The sequence below is a fragment of the Brachyhypopomus gauderio genome, chromosome 1 (assembly GCF_052324685.1).
Source record: "Brachyhypopomus gauderio isolate BG-103 chromosome 1, BGAUD_0.2, whole genome shotgun sequence".
Taxonomy (NCBI): Eukaryota; Metazoa; Chordata; class Actinopteri; order Gymnotiformes; family Hypopomidae; genus Brachyhypopomus; species Brachyhypopomus gauderio.
The window spans coordinates 16,043,267-16,056,580 of NC_135211.1; the positions used below are offsets into that span (position 1 = coordinate 16,043,267).

Consider the following 13,314-nt stretch of genomic DNA (forward strand, 5'->3'; position numbering starts at 1 on the left):
TGATGACAATGTACATTTTTTATTGCTAGCAGGAGAGTTTTACGAGTTTGTGTTTGGAAACGACATAGCAGCAACTGCACCAGTCATATGGTAACATGCTGTTACTGGCACCCCGCTATGGCAACCCATGGATGCACTGTTTATCAACAGATCGTAGCGAGAAGATGAATGGAGCCTTCTAAAGGCATCTCTCGTCAAGCGTTAACTGCCACCATGTGGTGTTTTTAAAAAATTGCTGTTCTCTTGCCTGGTAATCTAAATTGTTTGGGTGGGCAGCGTCAGAAAAATGTCTGTCTTTGTTGTTGTTGCATAACAGCGTCATTTTGACAGCATATTAAATAAAAGCCTTACCAAACATATCACACAGCCAAACCGACTGGATCACTATCTGTGCATGTGTGGGTGTGTGTATCATGTTCTGAACAAACAACACAGTTAAAACATAGTTATCCGTCAACACAGCATCTGAATCAGAATCATTCCATTTCAGAATGCCACCTCAAGATTCCCTCAACCTGGACAGGTGTCTGTTCATAACTATGAAATTAGCACAGAGTTGTCTAGATTTGAAGAAATTCCATGCTCAAACACAGCTTTCCTCAAGAACACGCATGGCACAGTGAACTACAGCCCCATCCTTAAACTCGGAACACAGTCCTGTGGTGTAAAGTCACAGCCAAGTGAAAGAGTGCAGTGTGAGAGAGGTGGGCTTATTTCTGTGGGTTTCTTATGCTGTCATCTGGTTTCCTGCGAGTGGCACTGAGCCGACCCCTTGACTCCGGGCTGAGCTATATAAGAACACACACACACACACACACACACACACATGCACACATACACTCAGCATAGTTTGTTCAATCCACAGCAGAGAAGAACAGACATAAAGGACTCTTCGGCTCACTAGAAAACTTTGACTAAGGTAATACTGGGCTTCCCTCTTTGTGCTTTTGTTGTTTATATTGTCGTGTTACAGCGTTGTACTACTGGGAAAAGTGTATTATATTTCCCCTTTATCTGGTTTTCTCCAGATGGCAGCTCTAAGATTTACATTTAGGTAGATTTAAAAAGTCAAATGTGATTGTAAACTCCAAGTCCTACAATGCTGGAATGCAAGACCACTTATTATCTTACTAAATGAATGTAGAAAACCATGTAGAAATTCATGTGCAAATAAAAAGGTGGATGTGTGTGTGCTATCTAGATCATGTGGGTTATATGAACGTACATACCTGCTTTTTTTGTTGAATGGTGCAAAAAAATATTTTTACATCCCCATGACACTCAATGATAGTTCTTACAGATGTTCACATCTAACATGGACGGTAGTTCACCGATGGTCCTCAGTAACAACTCATCTTAAGTTCTTTTGCTTGACAAAGAGCTTTTGCCTAGTCTAGACTGCATAACATAACAGCATTGGGGAGCAGAACACATGTATTTAATAACATCAAAATGATTTTTTAAAATATTGTTTTTAACAGAAAACAAGTAAACGAGAATATGTTTTGTCGATTACACACGGTCGTGGCTTCCCTCTGACCTGCAGGCGCTCTGCGCGTGAACTATTGTGAGCGTGAAAAGAGCGCGAGGTCATCACCAGAAGTCAAAGGTCGCTTGCACCGTGCCAGGATGGGCTGCCGGTTAACATGTGTCTCTTTTCTACTGCTCTTCGTAGGAACTTTCACTCAAGGTTTGATTCTTCTGGTCTTTTCTTTACACCACATTCAGACATGCTATCTTCCCTACATCCCTCTGCCTATCAATAAACAGACACACATCTTGTTAGCTATGCACAAACTGAGACTGCGGTCAGTCCTGGAGCGGTCAGTCAGGTTTTCTTGTATTTTTCCTGATAATCACCGTTTTGCAAGGATGGAAATCGACCGTGCCGTGTGAAACAGTTTGGCAGGCTTATCATTTTTCAGTGTGAGATTGTACTGATGTCATAACTGAACAATAACAGCTGCTTTGGGGTCACATGGCCCCATGAAATGTGACCCTCCCCTGTTAAGCAGAGCCACTGAAGATGAATAGACTGACTGTTGTTCTTCTCTCGCGTCCAGAGGTTGATTGAAAGTTATGCGTGTAAGCCAGCGGCTGTAGGACCACCTGTCAGCAATTGGCCACACTTTAGTGTGTGTGTATGGACTTCAGTGGTGTGTGTGCTTCTCATGAAGGTCTGGTCTGGGTGAGGAGATGCGGAGAGGTGCGAAGGGTGAACGAGAAGAGGAACAGTTCAGAGCTTCAATAGGACCTGATGTATTTACCTTACATTGGGTCATCTTTGTGATTTATACTGCTATATAAAACATTGTCTGGCTAATTGCAAGTAAGGAGTTTTGATGCCTATTAAGTGAGCAGGGAGAAGCAGCGTTGCTGTTCCTTAATACATACTTTTACGTAATTTGTTAGGCTTTCAGTAACAAGATTGTTAGTATAAATATTTCCACCACATTAAATCCAGCTGAGGCTCATTTTTCACACAAACATAACGGTGATAGATTACTTTAGAATAAACGTTTAAAGTGAGTGAAATGAAAATGTTTTATGTAATTACGTGATTACAGTGAAGAAATCTTCAAAAAAGATAAGATCGATTTAAAAACTAGCCAATCAGTGATGGTGTTTTCTTTAGTTTACACAAGAAGAATTCTATGACTTCATGATAATGCAATGACTTTATAGAAACAAACAAATGAAACAAAGACTGGACCTCTAAAAACTTTCCTTAATAGAATCACGGAGTGCAAAGAGTGGAAGTTCTGTGAGGAGCAACCCAGCCGTGTTTCACATTGAAGGTGACTACATGTCGCATTACAGTGGATTGCCATAGCACGTGTAGTCTTCCTGAGCTGACATCCTTCTCTCTGCGCTCAGACAACTACGAATGGTCGACTTGGTTCAACGTGGATCACCCCGGGGGGAGGGGGGACTACGAGAAGCTGGAAGCCATTCGCTTCTACTACCGAGCTCGTGTGTGCGACTCCCCGTGGGCCGTGGAGGCCCGGACCACAGAGTGGATTCCAGCGCGCAGCACGGGGGAGAGAGTGCACGCCGACCCCGCAGTGGGTTTCTGGTGCATCAATGCTGAGCAGCCGGCCGGAAAGAACTGCTCCAACTATGCAGTTCGCTTCCTGTGCCCAATAGGTTAGTTTACATGATGCTGTATCGTATTGTTTATTTATTGACATATTGTGATTTCTCTAGTATGCATCCATGTGATAACCCGAGGATTGGGTTTTTCTTTAATGCTCAAGAGAAACTTGAACTCATCAGTGCAATTGTAAACATTTAACTGCACAATTTCTTACCTCTGGGGCATTAGTCAAGCAGCCAGAAACCCATGGAGTGTGGGGTCCATGGTCAGACTGGAGCTTGTGTCCTGCACAGTGTGGTCAAGTGGCCGTTCAGGTGCGCTCCAGAAGCTGCAGAACCCAGTCCAGGCAGTGCGAGGGTGCGACTGTGGAGAACAGGCAATGCAAAGGACCAGCATGTCCAGGTATTACACCTACTGAGTCAGATACAATTAGGGATAGGATCAGATCCACAGACAACAGGCTCTTCTCTACAGCTACTTGTTCACAAGATGTACAAAACAAAGGGTGACAATTGATGTTTCTAAAGACCAGATAAAGCACAGGATCGTGTTAATGTCATAATATAAGATTTTAAAAAATAATTTATTTCTTTTTTCCTGTAGGCTGTGAGCTGCGGTGTGTGATGGGCAAGGTGAATGCAGAGTGCACTGCCTGTCTGTGCCAGGACCACACTGTTCTGGGCTCGGTCCGCAGCGCTGGAGGTCTGCCAGCCCCCGGGGCAGCCATCCTACTCTCTGGCCCTATTCCCAGGCTTCTGACTTTGACCGACCACAACGGACACTTCCGCGTGCCCGGAATATGCCCGGACGGGAACACCACGCTGACCGTAAAGCTACAGAACCACGCTCCTCACAGAGTGACCATGCCACCCAGCTCTGAGCACACGACTGTATTTCACGTGAAGCTTGAGAGAGCAAGTACGAACCTTCCAATCACATCCAATCACACTGCAATAAGAGTCGATCCCCCTTCTCGGAACATAATGAGTTATTCATGATCTGTATAGCAAAAATGCCAATTTCTGCCCCCATTTTACAGTGTAATTATAAAAGTTATTGTTGTGTAGTATATTGAATAACAATGTGTAACAATACATCAATTGCATACTGACAAAATGGAAAACAATATCAGTTAAACCACTAAGTGCATGATGGCAAACATTGGTAGTAAATTACAGTGCAATAATGGCATAGTTGAACTATAAAATATAGTGTTAAAGGAAAAACTAAAACAAAAACAAAAGTGACATTGTGGTCTTACCATATATTATTTCCTAGAAAAACTGTATATGCTAAAGAACCCAGAGTCCAAAGCCAGGAGGGAGGGTCAAACAGCTGCCTTTTGCTGTAAAGTTGCTGGCACATCTGAACCTGACCAGTACCAGTGGTGAGATGCAGTCCCACAAGGGCTACGGCTCTTAGATCAGCTACATTTAAGCACATTTCTTAATATGTTGTGTACAAACCACATCCGATCACATTTTCCCAGGTTTCACAATGGAAGTCTGCTTGAAAAGAGCAGATACCACTACGATGACACTTTAGTTCTGAGGAACCTTCATCAGAACCAGGCTGGAGAGTACTACTGCAGAGCCAGCAGTGACAATGGAGCAATTAAATCCAAACCAGCAACACTTACAGTCTTGGGTAAGCCTTTGATCTAAAGTGAAGATAAATCTTTGCACAGTTTACTGCACTATTCCATTTTATATAACATGTATAATCAACCTCTTACCATCTAAAGGTCAAAATGAATCATCGTGCAACCCGAAGCCTGAATCCCACTTGATCCGCCTGCCACACGATTGCTACCAGCACCAGACCAACTCGTCTTATTACGATGTAGGGAGATGTCCTGTAGGAATATGCACAGGCCAACTGGATAATGGCATTAGATGCAAAGACTCCACATCCTTCTGCTGTGGGGTTTCTAGGATGGAGGAGAGACAGATTGCATGCCAAGGCTATCAGTTACCCACAATGGTAGTAACCCAGTGTGGTTGCAAAAAATGTGTTGAAACAAAAGCTACAGTTCGTGGACGTGCAATTGCAGCAGACACAGGAGAGCCAATGAGGTTTGGACACATCTACATGGATGGGGTGAGGGTTAGCCGGACAGGATACAAAGGCACCTTCTCCATCCAGGTGCCTCCAGAAACAGAGAGGCTTGTTCTCACTTTTGTAGACAACATGCAAAAGTTTGTAAACACCACAAAAGTGCTTGTGTTCAATAACAAAGGAGGAGCCGTGTACCACGAGATCAAACTGCTGAGGAAGAAGCCTCCAGTTACTATTCGCTCAATAGAAACCAACAAACTAGAGCTTGGAGAAGTGGAGGGAGAGGAACCCATGGCTGAGATTGAAATCCCACCGAATGCTTTCTACAAGCAGAACGGGGAGGTATTTGTAGGTAATGTGCAGGCCAGCATCACCTTCCTGGACCCAAGAGATGTATCCACAGCAGCAGCTGCTCAGAGTGATCTCAACTTTGTGGACACTGAAGGCGACACCCTTCCTCTGAGGACCTACGGTATGTTCTCAGTGGACTTCAGGGATGAGGAGGGCGGCGAGTCCTTAAATGCTGGAGAGGTTAAAGTTCGCATGGATGCAGCCCAAGTGATGATGCCTGAACACCTGGAGACAATGAAGCTGTGGTCCCTGAACCCCGAGACTGGCCTATGGGAGGAAGAGGGACAGTTCCATGCAGAAAAAAAGCAACGAGGAAAACGAGAGGAGAGAACCTTCCTTATTGGCAACATGGAAATCAGAGAAAGGCGGCTGTTTAACTTGGACGTGCCTGAAAACAGGAGGTGTTATGTTAAAGTGCGCGCCTTCCGCAGTGAACGCTTCATACCAAGTGAGCAGGTTCAAGGTGTTGTGATGACTCTGATCAATATGGAGCCTACTCCCGGTTATTCAAGCAATCCCCGTGCATGGGGCAGGTTTGACAGTGTTATTACTGGCCCTGACGGTGCTTGCCTACCCGCTTTCTGCGATGACCAGAAGGCAGATGCATATTCTGCTCATGTCATGGCCAACCTGGGAGGAGAAGAACTGGAAGCAGTGGCTTCAGCCCCAAAATTAAATCCCAACACTGTTGGCGTCCTTCAACCGTACCTGAGCAAGCTGAACTACAGGCGAACGGATCATGATGACCCCAGAATGAAGAAGACAGCGTTCAGCATCAACGTTGCAAAGCCCAGCCCAAACACCGCCGAGGAATTAAATGGTCCAATTTACCCATTTGAAAAGCTGAAGGAATGTGAGGAAGCCCCATTCAGTGCACCCCACTTCCGCTTTTCAAGAGTCGAGGGAGACCGCTATGACTACAACACTGTTCCTTTCAACGAGGACGATCCTATGAGTTGGACAGAAGACTACTTAAGCTGGTGGCCAAAACCAATGGAATACAGAGCTTGCTACATCAAAGTCAAAATCAACAGCCCGCACGAAATCAACATTCGTTCTCGCAACATGGGAGGCACCCACCCGAGGACCGTGGGCCAGCTTTATGGCCTCCGTGACACTCGTAGCATCCGTGACATGGACCAGTCTATGGTCTCAGCTGTTTGCTTGGAGTTCAAATGCAGTGGTATGCTTTATGACCAGGATCGAGTAGATCGCACTCTTGTGAAGGTGATCCCTCAAGGTAGCTGCAGGCGAGACAGTGTCAACAGCATGCTTCAAGAGTACTTGGTCAACCACCTTCCACTGGCTGTCAATAACGACACCAACGAGTTTACCATGCTTGCACCACTGGACCCTCTGGGTCACAACTACGGCATCTACACAGTGACCGACCAAGATCCTCGTATGGCTAAGGAGATAGCGCTCGGACGCTGCTTTGATGGCACCTCAGATGGCACTTCGCGAGTTATGAAGAGCAGCGAAGGCGTGGCGCTAACCTTCACCTGTGGCGACAAAGAGGTCACCGGGCAGAACGTATTCCAGCAGGTACAGGGCTCCCCAGGCCGGGTCGCGGCTGGGAGGCCAGGGAGAGGCAACAGAAGACAAAGAGGAGACGCGTCAGCGGGGCTCCGCACCAGCCGACGAAGGAGCACCCGCGATCCCAACAAACGCTTGAAGACCACCGGGTTAAGCTCAAAGCAGTGATTAACGTTGTGAAGAGAACCAGGCTGGACGGGCCTACATCAACACAGCTACGCAGTTAAAAGGCGGCTGATATAAAAGTGGGACCATCTAAGATGAACATGTACAAGTTTAAGAAAGCTGATAAACACAAACAAAAAATCTTGGGTGTGCTGTAAAACATGTTTTTTCTTCTTGAAGAATGCTACAGAATGCAACAAAATAGCTTAAGAGGGTTTTGCAGAAAAAAGTGGGCCATTTTACAGGAAGCCCCATTTTAAATAACTGCTATTTTTGCTCATATACTTTTTCACTTGTACTGTGATAAATATTTACTACTTGAAATTGTAAATAATGGAATATTTATTTCATAGACAATATAGCATTTCAAGCACCCAAAGAGCCAAATAAATATAAATAGCAGTACTTTCGATTCACTTGTAATTAAAAAACACTGCTGGAAATACTTGTCCAGAAATTCCTTTCGACCGATGAGTTTATTAAATTAGATCTTTAAAAAACACTGCTGAAGTCTCGTCATTGTCCTTGAGCCATCATTGACCAGTTATTACATGTTGTATAGCAATCTTTTTGACTTGGTTAGGAAATACATAACCGACCCGAAACAAAGAAAACCTCAGATGTCATTTTCTGTCATTGTACAGATGTTCAGTCTGTCTGGCCAAGTAAGCTTGCTCCTCTTACTTGATACAAGCTTGCAGAAGCTAGAACAAAAGTCTGAACCCCACGTTCCTGCACTAGTAGTAGATAGATTTAAATCTACCAGCATGAGAGAATTTTAAATGAGCAGAAAATACACACCCCTTTGACAGCATTCCTATAGAAAAAAAACTTTCACCATATGAAAGTCATTTGTGAAAATGCAGGTTTTCAAATTTACGTGGACCTTAGCCTTTAGATCCCTTTATCTAGACTATACACCACCACTGCTCTCCATGTAGTGCCTGTAAATGCTGATTTGTGCAGAAGTAAAAAAGGTTGAACTATGTGCATCTGCTGTTGGTGAGCACTGGCAATCAAAATACAGACACCACATACCACTCTGTGGAAACATCCACACGAAAAGTAAAATATCCATGCTTTCAATTCCAGATGTGCTGTACACATTTTGCATAGAAGATCACATGTGTTTCTATGTAAATAAAACTGCAAAGGTTAACGCCTTCAGCCATTTCAGTTCAAAACAAACATGATGTTTTATACAATGTGTTCTATAAGGCATTGTAATTCTCACTTAGGCCAATCAGAAAAGACACTTGTGCAAAAAAAAAAAAAAAAGAAAAAAAAGTCTGATCCTAAAGTCTCTGTTGGAGGCAGAGCTGTAAGTACAAGGCATTTTGATATACTTTCCTTTTGTCACCAAAGGGCAATATTGGTGATAGCAGCTTCGCCAAAGAGTCATTTTGACCACTGAAGCAATGTAAAGCGTAGACACAGTGTTGTTTACTCCAGGATGGCACTGATGTGTGGGACGGGTGGGAGATGACGCATGTCTGAGGACCAGTTAGGGGACAGTGGGCAGACAGAAAGGCTGGGACAGAGTGGGGGTGGGGAGGAGCCGTCGTCACATAAAGTCCTCATAATCATTGTATCCTCCTCCTCCACCACCAAAGTCCCCATAATCATCTAGGTCATCTTTCAGTTTCGCTTTCAAACCACCACCGGCGAGGACAATTTTCTTCTTCTTCTTCGTGCCTTTGGCTTTCTCCTATGGATAAAATGACAAAATATGATAAAATAAGAATAATTTATTATTTATGATGCAATACATGGTATATAGTTTTAAAAGCTTTTTAGGATTCTCAAATGATAGATTCTACATGGAAGAACTTTAACAAAGTGACTGACAAGGTTATTATTTTTTTATAAATAAATGAACAAATAAACAAACAGCCCCCTCTACTGCATGAATGGTGGATTACACTTTTACCTCTATGCCGATAGAAAGATTGGACATATAGTGTGATCAAAATAATTTTAAAAGGGGGAGGAAGCAAATATGTATTTAGACATGAATGCTTTATTCAAATGTGAGGAGCCAATAAATTCTAGCACGACCAGAATCTGAAGACAATACCAACTCAATAAAGATATAAAAGTACATATAGTACTAGGTATATACGCAGGGTGTAATGGCGGCGTCTCTTACCCTTTCCTGCTTCTGTTTTTCAGTGAGAAGAACTGACAAGGAGGTACTGATCTTTTTTAAGTCATCTACTTCCACTGTGGAAAACACATTAAACAAACATTAGTGATGCTAATGCTCCCCTTTGAGATTATGAATTTATTACCTCATTCTTGTACAGATGCAGATCAAACACATTTACATTTTGTTGGTAAAAAAATTTATTTGCTTAAAAGAAGTCATGTCATATCAAGTCTTGATATATACATTACTTAATTGCGTGAACTACTACTTTCAACAGTGCCATCTAGTGGACAAATCCATTAGAGAAGCATAAATCCTGCTACTATAAACCCAAGTCATACAAAAAGTACTTGTACAGAAGAGGAAAACGTACTCACCTGAAATGCAAAGCTCCCGAAACAGTGACTCCAAGAAGTTGCAATAATGCACTGACTTTTCAAACTGAGATATCTTGTCCGTCAGCAATTTCTCGAAAACTACAAAGTCATCTTTAGTTGATGGACACATGGCTTCAATTCCAGAGGCACTGTGTGTGGTAGCCGTTGTCTCAACACCTGCAATAAGAGTTTTAACCATTCAAACTCTACTATCCATGTTAGGCTGCAGAACATAGATGAGAGGCATTAAGGAACTAGACAGGCCTCTAAGAGATATAAATGGGATAACTTGTAAAACTCAGTAGGGTGGCCGTATAGTTGGAAGCTCGGCCCATTAATAAAAATAGCCCCTTGTTGCTAAATACATAATGCCTATGACATTCCACTTTTGATGCAAGCAAAGAATAAGATTAAGAACCGCTTAATTTGTTAACAAGTAATTGATTTACTCGATGTTTAGTACTAGTCATACTAGTCTGTTAAATAAAGCATTTATTTAGCATTTTCCATTCAAGCAAATATTGCTTGAATAGCTTTATTAGGAAGCTATTAAGCATGCTAAAGTAAGACTGCAGTTAGTTCTCAGACTAATGAACAATAAACTGTGATACAGAAAACAATGTGACACCAGGTCATGCAGTGTGCTTAAATCTCTAAAGATGTACAGTAATAAACCATATACAAGCACACTTCATTCTCCAGTTAAAACACTTTTGTGGTAAGACGACTCAACTGTTGTCACTGGCACCTTAGAAACAGCTGTTAAGTATGTAAGAGTAATAAAATATTTGACTGTTATGAAGACATGACTATTATAGACACACACAGTAGAGGAAACAAATTTACTTCATCTAAATTCAACAAACTCCATACTATTATCAAAATTTACAAATAATTTAAAAAATGTTTTTTTTAATGTTCAATTTCAAATAACTATGAAATATTCAGACCTGCCTATGAGGTAGTTTGGTATACATACAGACCTGCTTGTGAGGTAGTTTGGTATACATACAGACCTGCCTGTGAGGTAGTTTGGTATTATACATTTGTTATTATACATTTGTTATAATTTGGTCCCTCTGCCACGTATGGCTGTAGCATCATCAGCGTTTGGATTTCTCAATGACAGGGTGAGCGCACTCTGAGACTCTTTCTATGCCTTCTTACCAAAAGCTTCCCGCGCTAGCGCCATGTCCGACTCTTCCTGCAGCTTCTGCAAACGCAGCCTCTCGGCCGCCTGCTCCTCAGGGCTCAGCTGGACTTCAGACTGTGATTCCTCTATCTGCGTACAGATGTTAAACAAGCGACATATCAAAGTTGTCATGGAGACTTTTGTTTTAATTTGGGGAAAATTAAATGGACTTTGAAAGACTAAAGGGTGGTTTTCAGGGATGGAATTCATAAAGTATAGTGAAGTAGGTCCACAACTGCTCCTGGACTCAGTCTCTTAAACACCATCTTGTTCTGCAAATTACTGAACATATAAATGACAATCAGCAAACAACACTCACCCTCGTGCTCAGTTTCTCATGTTCTCGCGCTTTCTGGTGTTCATTCTCTTTGAGTTTAGCAGCCAGCTTTCTCTTTTCTGGAGGTTTCACCTCTGTGAGACACCCACACAGACACACTTGTTAATGGGCATGAGATGACTGCTAATTTGGTATATCAGCTATTTCCCTGGTGGATCAACATACCTTTGGGTCAATATAATTTAACAAATAATTTGTAATAAAAATACAGTTTGCCAACCACAGGCTCATTAAGCAGGAACCACAGTCTAATTGGTTAATTTTCTATACTGACACTGGTTTAGGCCAATGACATCTCTTACTAGGGCTCACTCCCTTGAGATACATCCTTAGGCATGTGTATCAATCATGAACATGTTAGTACATTGTTCCACTTGACCATAGCACACACTGCTCAGCTTTGCAGTGGTTTGTAGTGAGTAAATAGTACAGTAGGTAGTACACAGATTTAAGGGGACTGCAGGAAGAACTGGAACATTTAAAAATAATGCAATTCTGTATGGACGGCTCTGCAAACAGCAAGGGGAAAACGCTATTAGAATATAATAAAGGTCTTAAATGATTTGTTATAGCACCAATGAGGGCTTGTCAACCCAAACCGTGGGTATATATGCATCACACACAGCTGACCTCAACCACCACATTTATTTTTAGACAACTCAAATAGTTGAGGAAAGGCGAGAGAACTGTTTCTACAGCTACTGAGACGTGCTACACCACCTGTTTTATTCACTTCCACCTTCGTCTCCTCCTTCTCCTCCTCTTCATCATCCCAGTTATCCTGGATGAGACAAAATAAACACACGCTGTCATGTAAAATGCTATGAAGTTTAATATTCATTCAAATAGCCCAAACTTCAGTTAATTTGACAATGTATTTTTTATATTAATATTGTAACATCGCAAGGACGTTAACGTTGTATGAACAAAATAGGTGACGTACTGTTAACAAGACAATACAGTTTTCACCATTCACACACACACACAACACACTCATCATGTGAGCAGAGGGGGAGGAGTCACATGAACACACACTCCACCAGCCAGTGTAATAAGTTGCAAGACGCAGCATGACTCAGGTTCCGCCACACGATACTGTCACGTTGACAGCAGCAAAAAAAGTAAAATGTTGCCAGCTGTTGCTAAATAGTTCCTATCTGTGGGACCACACATGGTTATATCAGACGTGTAGGCAGATATGAGCGCCGAGGCTCGGTGTCAGGAGTCCTATCTGCGTTAACATTTGAGAGGCCCGGTTAAACTCAGCTTTTTGTAGCTAAGCTAACTAGCTAAAATTACTCAGCACATTACCGAGACGCGTACGCAGAGTGACCCAAAACTGGCCGGTGACAACAAAATAAAAACATATAAACCCATTTAGCCAACACACTGACCAAGTAAGAGTGACTAGACGAGACAAGGTTGTTAATTAGCTGGCAGGACCGCCACCATGAGCCACGTTATCGTTACACGGCCTGTCAACTGCCCGTCCTACCATCCATCTGCTGGGGTGGCTGCCTGTCTGCTAATCTAGCAACAAGACTAATCGGATTAATCAAAGCCACGATCGTTCCCTACGCTATTCACTAAGAAAGTAGCACAACGACAGCATCAAATATGTGACCAGTTGAGCTACCTTCACGTCGTCTTCCTCGTCCTCGCCTTCCCATTTATCCTGCAGCACCGCCGAGCTTTTCATCGGCTCGTTCGGCTCAAAGTTGTCGGCGTCTGCAACCGAGACATTAAAAAAAACGTCCGTATAACACAGACCGTTTATTTTTTTATATCAAACCTCTAAACTGTTTTAATTAGTTCTTACCCCAAGAGTCGGAATCCGCCATCTTGTATATGTGCGGGATTATCAAACTAGTAAACTAGCAGTTGGAAAGCATGTGCGCCAAGAGCTGCGGTGCGGTTTGAGCGTGAGGGCAGGACGAGCCTACTGCCTCCGTGTGGTGCACCTGGTGCAAACCTCCTGCCCTCTCAAAATACTGTACTCACAGTCCAGTTACACGCACAACACAATTACAAAAGGACAAAACAATGTCTGCA

At 42.8% G+C, this 13,314-nt stretch overlaps 2 protein-coding genes across 2 annotated transcripts; one reads left to right on the forward strand and one right to left on the reverse strand.

The window, feature by feature from the left end:
- The first annotated feature begins 776 nt into the window (after positions 1-776).
- cilp (cartilage intermediate layer protein, nucleotide pyrophosphohydrolase) lies at positions 777-7,667 on the forward strand. Its single transcript, XM_076999368.1, has 9 exons — positions 777-919; positions 1,547-1,690; positions 2,736-2,798; positions 2,878-3,147; positions 3,326-3,499; positions 3,701-4,015; positions 4,376-4,484; positions 4,587-4,744; positions 4,842-7,667. The coding sequence occupies exons 2-9, from the start codon at positions 1,630-1,632 to the stop codon at positions 7,208-7,210; spliced, it is 3,519 nt and encodes a 1,172-aa protein (XP_076855483.1). The 5' UTR covers positions 777-919; positions 1,547-1,629; the 3' UTR covers positions 7,211-7,667.
- On the reverse strand, positions 7,665-13,260 carry eif3jb (eukaryotic translation initiation factor 3, subunit Jb). Its single transcript, XM_076999381.1, has 8 exons — positions 13,082-13,260; positions 12,899-12,990; positions 11,983-12,043; positions 11,245-11,336; positions 10,901-11,015; positions 9,734-9,910; positions 9,357-9,430; positions 7,665-8,915 (listed from the first exon to the last, which is right to left on the reverse strand). Exons 1-8 carry the CDS (start codon positions 13,101-13,103, stop codon positions 8,772-8,774), a joined length of 777 nt encoding a protein of 258 aa, XP_076855496.1. The 5' UTR covers positions 13,104-13,260; the 3' UTR covers positions 7,665-8,771.
- Positions 13,261-13,314: the final 54 nt, after the last annotated feature.